The 10866-nt window shown below is 40.8% G+C and overlaps 1 protein-coding gene and 1 pseudogene across 2 annotated transcripts in view; both read right to left on the bottom strand.

The window, feature by feature from the left end:
- Positions 1-433, bottom strand: part of LOC140538813 (homeobox protein orthopedia B-like) — a 5185-nt pseudogene extending 4752 nt beyond the window's left edge.
- Positions 434-1174: 741 nt separating this feature from the next.
- LOC140539140 (homeobox protein orthopedia B-like) overlaps positions 1175-10866 on the bottom strand; it is a 12517-nt gene continuing 2825 nt past the window's right edge. For both annotated transcript variants that reach the window (XM_072661769.1, XM_072661768.1), the window contains one exon: positions 1175-3545. In XM_072661769.1, the coding sequence (XP_072517870.1) occupies positions 3033-3545 (513 nt within the window). In that variant the 3' untranslated portion in view covers positions 1175-3032. The remainder of the gene's footprint in view (positions 3546-10866) is intronic.

The raw sequence follows: 10866 nt of genomic DNA, 5'->3' as shown, positions 1-10866 counted from the left end.
TTAGAGAAGTACTGCAAATAGAATAGCCGGATGATGACGGATGATGCTCCATCCAACACCCTGACCTCACCAACTTCCTCGGACAGTAGAGACAGTTACTCCAACAAAGCAGGATGTTAGAAGAGTAGAACAGTGAACAAATGAGCAGGTGTCCCAATACTTTTGTCCTATAGCGTATGAAATAGCTGTGCTGTTGTGTGAGAACTCTGGGCTGGACTGGACTGGACTGGACTTGGTTCTGTGGAGAGAAGTGGAGTGGCTAGCTCATCATAATTGCTGTCTGAATGCCTGTTGTTCAGCATGACTGTGAAAAACCACTACAGACCTGCTGGGTTCCTCTGAAGGAGTCAGGAACGGAGGTCTGGACGGGGCAGCAGACTCCTGGACTGTTGCAGGGTTTTCCACGTGCAACAAAAGGTTCTGTGTATACCATCAGTAGCACGTTTATCATAAGGAGCCATTAAAAAAGAATGAAAAGGAACTGCATTCAGATTCAGATTCAGATTCAATTCAAATTCAATTTCAGATTCAGATTCAGATTCAGGTTCAAATTCAGATTCAGATTCAGGTTCAAATTTCAGATTCAGATTCAGATTCAGATTCAGATTTTAATGTTGTCAATGTTTTATGCAGAACCTTTACTAAAGAATATAATTTAACTCTAGAAAATGGTTCTAATGGGAATGGTTCTTTATAGAGGCACTAATTTAATAGTGGAACCTTTTTTGTGATATGTAGAACCTTTTATTCACACGTTCCTTATAAACAAAAACAACATTTAGAGCGTTTTAATTGAATAAATAAATAAATAAATAAAGTAACAGTGAAAAGTAAAGAACCATTTTTAGGGTTGTTTTTTTTGGGGGGAACGAATAAAGGAAACGGTCTATATAGAACGCAAAGCACACTGCACAATGCCTTCATACACAGTTCGGTTCTTTACAGAACGTTAGGTTCACAGAACATTTTGGAAGTGTCATTATTTCAGAACGGTTTGTGCAGGTTCTCCATGTGCAAAAAACCCCAAATCAAACAAACAATCACCAAGGTTCTAGACAGCAGGTTTGCCAGGTGTTATATTTAGCTGAATTTAATGCGACAGGTCTTAGTACCTTTACAGGAGAACCATCAGCTCACAGAACAGCAGGCCAGAGACGGGGAGGAGCTCGCGGGGTGAGATACTGAAAATGATTTTATTTCTCATCACATTCAATCAATATAAACAAGATCAAAGGGAACAAAAGCGGCTGGTTGAGGAAGAAAGATCAGAAAGGCGGGGTTTAATCACAGACAGGAACTCAGAACAGAGCACAAACCGACCAGTTCAAGAATGCGTTATCTACACCAAACACCCCATAGAACAGCTTAGAACAGAGTCCAGAGATCAGAAATCAGAACCCCACACCTCCCCCCATAACCCCAAAACACACCCACCCACCCACCCCCCCAGCCCACCCCCAGAACATCGTCTACCTTCAGAGGGCGCATGCAGTCTGGCTGATGCTTCTGGAGATGATCGTTTATTAACGATCGGCTTTTATTGTTCTTATAAAATTCTTCCTCTTTTCTTTAGTTTTCCTTCTTTTTTGTTTCAGTCTGCCTCGTGCAGACTGCGGCAGAAACGGACTCTGATCAATCGAAACAAACAAATAAATAAATAAACAAATAAATAAACTCACAAACGAATCAACGAAGCAATAAATAAACAAATAAACAAATAAAAGTGCACAGAAATCAACAGGAGAGATTTACAGAGCATCACCGAGTCCGGTGTCTGATGTTTGTTTGTTTGTTTGTTTGTTTGTTTGTTTGTTGTTTTGTTTGTTTGCTTGCTTTGAAGTGGCATTGCTTGAGGAGGTCCTGAGACTCCGTGGGGCGTGGCTGGGGTCAGTTAAAGGGACAGTTCGGGCGACAACCGCAGGACAGAACTCCACCCTGCTCTGGACTGTGGTTTTCCTCTTTAGCTGTGCTGGGACGTAGGCTAGGCTAGGCTAAGGCTAATGAACAGTGAATGGAGGTCTATGAGAAGTCCAATCAACAGTCGGTTTAGTTGGGTCTAGTACTAGACTTGGACCCGGTGCCAAAAGCTAGCTTTCAAAGCCGCGGGCGTTTATGGATGCGTGTTCAACTTGGTGTTAGCTGTGCTACGCTACGCCGGGTTGCCGTAGCTAACAGTGCGCATACTGTTATATATATATATATATAGCAGTGTAGCAAACAATGCAACTCTCCCCTGATTGGTCAGTTCGCACAATGCTAATCAAATCCGTTAGCTTCATTAGCCTCAGAGCTCAGGCACAAAGCTAGCCAAGCAAACGGTGCCGCTGTTCCTTCAGCTGTGCACGGATGTAGGCTAAGGTTAATACAAGTACATGCAGGTCTGTGAGAGGCCAACGAACAGCCGGTCCAGTAGCAGACTCAGACCAGGACCCCACAGCCAGCCTTCGGAGAGAAGGCTCCTGCTGGATGTTCTAGATAGCGGTTGTGGTTTGAGGTGCTAGCTATGCTAGGTCAGTGCTATCGTAATCATTTAGCGTGTGAGCCTTTAACAGTCAGTTAGCACAATGCTAATAAATGACTTCCATTAGCTACCAGCCTCATACACTGTGTGGACAAAAGTATTGGGACACCTGCTCACTCACTGTTTCTTCTGAAACCAAGCCCAACTATTGGATGGAGCACCAACCACCATTCCAGAGAGCCCTCCAGCCCCCGCCTGGCATTAGGCGGCAGGGTGCCAGATGGTCCTATTCTATTGGCAGTACTTCTTCTCTACAGGGACTAGACAGGCTGTGTGTGTGCATTTGCACACCTGTGTCAGCAATGTGGTGCAGCTTAACGTAGCTGAATGCATGTATTAGAAGGGGTGTCCGCAAACTTTTGGACACACAGTGTAGCTAAGGGTGAAGTTCTGCTGTCTGATGTTCAGCCGAACTTTCGCTTTAATACTGGGTGAAGTGGTGGTGGGGGTGGGGGGGGGGGGGGTGGGGGGGTGGGGTGGGGGGCGGGGCTCGCAGCGGGACAGCAGCCCATTAGGTGAAGCTCATGGACACCGTGTGCTCGAGCGCTTTGCGGCGCAGCGACGCGATGCTCGTGCCCCTCCACACGTCACTGTCCGGCGAGCTGCAGAGCTGCGGGGATCCTCCCGCCGCCGCCGCGCTCGTGGGGCCCGAGAGCGAGGCAGGAACCATGCCCGGGAAGGTGGGCTGGTACAGGTGCGACTGCAGGCTCGAGCCGTTGGACGACATGTTGGACAGGCCCATGGAGGTGGGCGGAGGGCCCGCGCTCAGGCTGCACGGGGACAGAGACTGGGCCATGGCCTGCTGGCGCCCGAGCGCGGGGGGGAGCTGCAGCTGAGACACGCCCGGCATCCCCGCCGCCGCCCAGCGCGTGTCGTTCGCGTGGAAGGAGCACAGGCCGTCCCCCATGGCGGTGGGAAACTGGGGCAGGCCGTGGTGCGTGGGCAGGAGCGTGCCGGGCGCGCGGAACACGTTCGTGGTCTTCTTGCGCTTCTTCCACTTCGCGCGACGGTTCTGGAACCAGACCTGGTGGGAGGAGAGGGGGGGGGGGGGCGGTCAGACACTGGGAGAGCCGCGCGCGCTGTCTAAATCCTTATTATTAACAGTAATAACAGTGTTATTACTGGTGTTATTACTATTGAGGAATTCAGAATTAATCATTAATGCAATGGTTACATTTTTAAAATCAGTGAACACAAACACACACTGCACTTTTATATATTATATATTTATATATTATATATTTATATATTATATATTTATATATTATATATTTATATATTCAGAAATTATTTATTTTATTTTATTTATGCAACAAATGTAGTTATTTTTTATTTTTTATTTTTATTTTTTATTTTTTTCTAACAGCAAGTGAACATATTTATTAAATGTGTGTCTAAATAAGGATGATTATTATTAATATTATTATTATTATTATTACTTTTTAATCGTATATTTTTTCACAATTGATTTTAAGGAAAAGTTTAATTAATGTAAAATCAGGTCACTTAAACACACACTAATGCGGATCATTTCATTTCTATATTTAATTTCAGTCGTTTAAATATAAACCATGTGAAGCAAATATATAAACATGTTTGGTAAAAACGTCAAACAGACAACGAGCTAATTTCATCATCATTTTCCCTTTGATGACTGATGATGATGGAAGTGATGCGCGTCACATAAAGGAGGACATCAGTAAGCGCACACTAATGTGTGTTACTGTAGAATGTGTATAGACTTAATTTCAGTCGTTTTGGTCCTACAGCTGATTAAACACTGTGGGATTCATTTATTTCATTCGTTTCTAAATTTGGTAAAAAAGGAAGTGACCTACAGAGTGACGCTGTATTTATTAATAATCAGAGTGAGTGTTCGGCTCGAGCACTTCACCTCTGCGTTTAATCCGTGTGTTACGTCTCCGCTCGCGCTCGGTCGCTTTACACCGTTTTAAACGTTAAAACCGGAAACCGTTTCTAATCAGCGCTTCCAGTGAAACCCGCGGGCCTTCGGGAGGAGATCGATATTCCAGCTCTAGTTATTAATATAGCTTTATCTGATGACTTAAACCGTGGGGGGAGATGGGAAATCAGAGAGCGGTGCTGAGGTCTGGGTGGAGAAGCACAGATGAGCTGCAGGAATTAATTACATTTACATTTATATATTTATATATTATATATTTATATATTATATATTATATATTTATATATTATATATTTATATATTTAATATTTACATTTACATTTATATATTTATATATTATATATTTATATATTTATATATTATATATTTATATATTATATATTTATATATTTATATTTATATATTATATATTATATATTTATATATTAATATTTACATTTATATATTTATATATTATATATTTATATATTATATATTTATATATTTATATATTATATATTATATATTATATATTTATATATTAATATTTACATTTATATATTTATATATTATATATTTATATATTATATATTTATATATTTATATTTATATATTATATATTTATATATTTATATTTATATATTTAAATTTATATTTTTATATATTTACATTTATATATTATATATTTAAATTTATATATTTATATATTATATATTTATATATTATATATTTATATTTATATATTATATATTTATATATTATATATTTATATATTATATATTTACATTTATATATATTTATATATTATATATTTACATTTATATATTTATATATTTATATTTATATTTATATATTTATATATTTATATTTACATTTATATATTTATATTTATATATTTATATATTTATATTTACATTTATATATTTATATTTATATATTTTTTAATGTTTTGATTTTTAATGTTTGATCATTTCGGATTAGAGTAACTGTCTCCAGGGTTCTTCACCACACTGATACAGCAGCTCTTCTTCTTAGTCTCAGAGATTCACCTTCAGTCGTGTGCAAAAGTTTGCGCACCCTGGTCAAACTCCGTGTGTAAATAAGTCACATCTACAGACACACACTCCTGTACACCCTAACACACACTCCTGTACACCTTAACACACACTCCTGTACACCCTAACACACACTCCTGTACACCTTAACACACACTACTGTACACCCTAACACACACTCCTGTACACCCTAACACACACTCCTGTACACCTTAACACACACTACTGTACACCCTAACACACACTCCTGTACACCTTAACACACACTCCTGTACACCCTAACACACACTCCTGTACACCTTAACACACACTACTGTACACCCTAACACACACTACTGTACACCCTAACACACACTCCTGTACACCCTTACACACACTCCTGTACACCCTAACCCTAACACACACTCCTGTACACCTTAACACACACTCCTGTACACCCTAACACACACTCCTGTACACCCTAACCCTAACACACACTCCTGTACACCTTAACACACACTCCTGTACACCCTAACACACACTACTGTACACCCTTACACACACTCCTGTACACCCTAACCCTAACACACACTCCTGTACACCCTAACACACACTACTGTACACCCTAACACACACTCCTGTACACCCTAACACACACTCCTGTACACCTTAACTCACACTCCTGTACACCTTAACACACACTCCTGTACACCCTAACCCTAACACACACTCCTGTACACCCTAACACACACTCCTGTACACCTTAACACACACTCCTGTACACCCTAACCCTAACACACACTCCTGTACACCTTAACACACACTCCTGTACACCCTAACACACACTACTGTACACCCTAACACACACTACTGTACACCCTAACACACACTCCTGTACACCCTAACCCTAACACACACTCCTGTACACCCTAACACACACTCCTGTACACCTTAACACACACTCCTGTACACCCTAACCCTAACACACACTCCTGTACACCCTAACCCTAACACACACTCCTATACACCCTAACACACACTCCTGTACACCTTAACACACACTCCTGTACACCCTAACCCTAACACACACTCCTGTACACCCTAACACACACTCCTGTACACCCTAACACACACTACTGTACACCCTAACACACACTCCTGTACACCTTAACACACACTCCTGTACATCCTAACACACACTCCTGTACACCCTAACCCTAACACACACTCCTGTACACCCTAACCCTAACACACACTCCTGTACACCTTAACACACACTCCTGTACACCCTAACGCACACTCCTGTACACCTTAACACACACTCCTGTACACCCTAACCCTAACACACACTCCTGTACACCTTAACACACACTACTGTACACCCTAACACACACTCCTGTACACCCTTACACACACTCCTGTACACCCTAACACACACTACTGTACACCCTTACACACACTCCTGTACACCCTAACCCTAACACACACTCCTGTACACCTTAACACACACTACTGTACACCCTAACACACACTCCTGTACACCCTAACACACACTCCTGTACACCTTAACTCACACTCCTGTACACCTTACACACACTCCTGTACACCCTAACCCTAACACACACTCCTGTACACCCTTACACACACTCCTGTACACCTTAACACACACTCCTGTACACCCTAACCCTAACACACACTCCTGTACACCTTAACACACACTCCTGTACACCCTAACACACACTACTGTACACCCTAACACACACTCCTGTACACCCTAACACACACTCCTGTACACCTTAACACACACTCCTGTACACCCTAACCCTAACACACACTCCTGTACACCCTAACACACACTACTGTACACCTTAACACACACTCCTGTACATCCTAACACACACTCCTGTACACCCTAACCCTAACACACACTCCTGTACACCCTAACCCTAACACACACTCCTGTACACCCTAACACACACTCCTGTACACCTTAACACACACTCCTGTACACCCTAACCCTAACACACACTCCTGTACACCCTAAGCCTAACACACACTCCTGTACACCTTAACACACACTCCTGTACACCCTAACCCTAACACACACTCCTGTACACCTTAACACACACTCCTGTACATCTTAACACACACTCCTGTACACCCTAACACACACTCCTGTACACCCTAACCCTAACACACACTCCTGTACACCTTAACACACACTCCTGTACACCCTAACCCTAACACACACTCCTGTACACCCTAACCCTAACACACACTCCTATACACCCTAACACACACTCCTGTACACCTTAACACACACTCCTGTACACCCTAACCCTAACACACACTCCTGTACACCTTAACACACACTCCTGTACATCTTAACACACACTCCTGTACACCCTAACACACACTACTGTACACCCTAACCCTAACACACACTCCTGTACACCTTAACACACACTCCTGTACATCTTAACACACACTCCTGTACACCCTAACACACACTACTGTACACCCTAACCCTAACACACACTCCTGTATACCCTAACCCTAACACACACTCCTATACACCCTAACACACACCTACTGCTCATTTACTGAACTTAACATTAACGGCAGTGTGTGCAAATGTCATGCTATATTATATATCATATTATATATCTATATATATTATATGTCATATTATATATCATATTATATATCATATTTTATATCTATATCATATATATATATATATATTATATCTATATTATATATCATATTATATATCTATATATATTATATATCATATTATATATCATATTATATATCATATTATATATCTATATCATATATATATATTATATATCTATATTATATATCATATTATATATCTATATTATATATATATCTTATATATCTATATATGATTTATATATTTTCCCCAATCTGTTCATTTCAGACTCCGTGTATATACCAGCAGCGATATGCGACACACTTTATTTGCACGAGGCTGTAAATATACTGTCTAGTGTAATTTTACTGACTGAAGTCTGGAAACATGGAGAAATAATAATTCGAGGTAGATTCAGAGAACCGATCATTCATAATTTCTCAGTCTAAAAATACCTGCATTTTATTTTATGTACTTTATGTTTACCCATCCAGAGGCTGCAGATGAGCATCAGCTAGTTAACCAAATCACTTATCATTTACATTATTATTAATATTACATTCATACTGTGCCTCAAAATCAGCTGAACTAAGGTGTATAATTATATATTATAATTATAGATATAACATATCTATTACAGCCGAAACCCTTACATACATATATATATATATATATAATGATATAATAAACAAGCCCCTATATATTTATTATATGAACTACACATAGATTTGGTATATTAAGCGTTTTTGTATTAAGCGATTTCATCACAACCACCCCCTCCTTTTCATTTACATGCAGCATCGTGAAAAAGTTTGAGCACCCCCATCAAACGGTAGAAGTTGCTGTGACGTCATCTACAGAGCACGTAATCATGTAATAATCTTCTGCACATTTTTACACAGATTTATTTGCCGAATTTAAAAGGTCGAGCGAAACTAATTAAAACGCGGCTTTTTTAAAGACGTCATTACTTTTGCACACCTACGTCATTTCACTCCACCTTCAGCTCCTCGTGCAGCGCGCAGACTGCAATAACAGCGCCTGAGAACTTTGAGAGCGCGCTGTCTAAGCGCCTACGGGAGCGCGAGCGGCTCGCGGGCTGTTTATTTCCCTGGTCCTCGAGGTCTTTATAGAGACCTCCCAGTCCAGCCGAGCGCGGGATGATTAACGAGCCCATTCCGGTCCGGCGTAGAAACAGAGAGCGCGCGCGCGCGAGAGAGAGAGAGAGAGCGCGAGACGGGAGAACGCGGGGTGTCGTATTAGGAGCCCTCGCGCACCCAGCCGTGAAACCCGGCCTCCTGCGCGAGGGACAAAGAAAACGCAATTTCTCACTGTTAGAAGGGACAGGGCGCGCGCTCCGTCCTTTATAACAGTGAGAAATGGCGTTTTCTTCGTCCCTCGCGCAGGAGGCGGGGCTTCCTGTGCAGATGTGCATGCAGATGTGCGTTATATATATATATCAATGAAATAAAGTGTGTATATATATATGAGGTATTATGCATAGGCCTTATATATAAGCAGCAGCTTTATATAATTTTATATTTATATATATATATAACCATTGCTCGCGCGGGACGCCGGGTTAATAAGACTTGGGGGCTGACGGGCTCGCTCGCTGCAGGAGGGGGGGGGGGGGGTGGAGGTCATCATATTACTGATCCACCTTTAATGTAAATAAAACACGCGCTTTAATAAGCCTCGCGAGCCTGCGCCCGCTGAACGGTCTCAGAGGCTGCATAGGGTGGCACGAGACTGCTGATATGGGACACTCTATGATGGCAGCCGTATATATAATATATAGCCTAATGTATAATAGCTCTGTGTATATAAAGCGATTAAGGCCGCGGTCTGCTCTAACCATTAAACTGCCAAAATGAAAACGAGCTCGCGAGCGATATTCCGCGCAGTGTGTTTGAGCAGCACGAGCTGCAATATATAAATACATCAAACAAATAAATAAATACATGTAAACTGTAGCGACTTTAGCAATTAATGAACACGTAAGAAATATGATATATGATATATATGTTTAATGGAATGTTTTATACAGCTATATATAGAGATATATACACAGCCTTGGTCAATAGTTTGGGTACCCTAAACTGGCCACATTACACACTGCGGTAATAAATTCTACACATTTACTGCTTATTTACTTAAATAAACGCTAAAGAATTCATCGTGCGCAAAAGTAATGACACCTTAAATATGTTATATTTTATTTTTCACGCTGTTACATTCAGTAAATAAATATGAATTGTGTCTAAAACGTGCAGATTTTAAATTATATATTACTGTTTATACTTGTTTAGGTATACACAAACGGGGTGCACAGACTTTTGCATAAGACTGCATCTATCAATCTATTTCTTTATCCGCGTAAAAATGGAATAACTGCAGATGTATTAAAGCTCCGAAATGGTTCACAGTAAAAAATCACTAAATGTTTATTATTATAATTTTAATATAATTTTTATGATATTAGATCTTGAGGCGCTTCTTCGTTCCCACACGCACGCGCTGCATTAGTAAAGCGGAACCACAGTTGTTTCCTTTATTTCGGCCGCGCGGTCTTTGAGCTCCTGCCCGCTGGTATCTCGCGCACACTGGTTCTCTGTTCCTTCATTTCCGGTCTTCGGTTATAAACACTAAACGTTTTTACTCTTTTTTGTGCAACAAAAAATTAAAAATGACTGGAACCTGTTTTACCCACTGATCCACCAACACCCCCCATATTTAATAACGAATC

The sequence above is a fragment of the Salminus brasiliensis genome, chromosome 18 (genome assembly GCF_030463535.1).
Source record: "Salminus brasiliensis chromosome 18, fSalBra1.hap2, whole genome shotgun sequence".
Lineage (NCBI taxonomy): Eukaryota > Metazoa > Chordata > Actinopteri > Characiformes > Bryconidae > Salminus > Salminus brasiliensis.
Note: the sequence above shows the minus strand (reverse complement) of the source record. Positions and strands in the feature narration are given on the sequence as shown.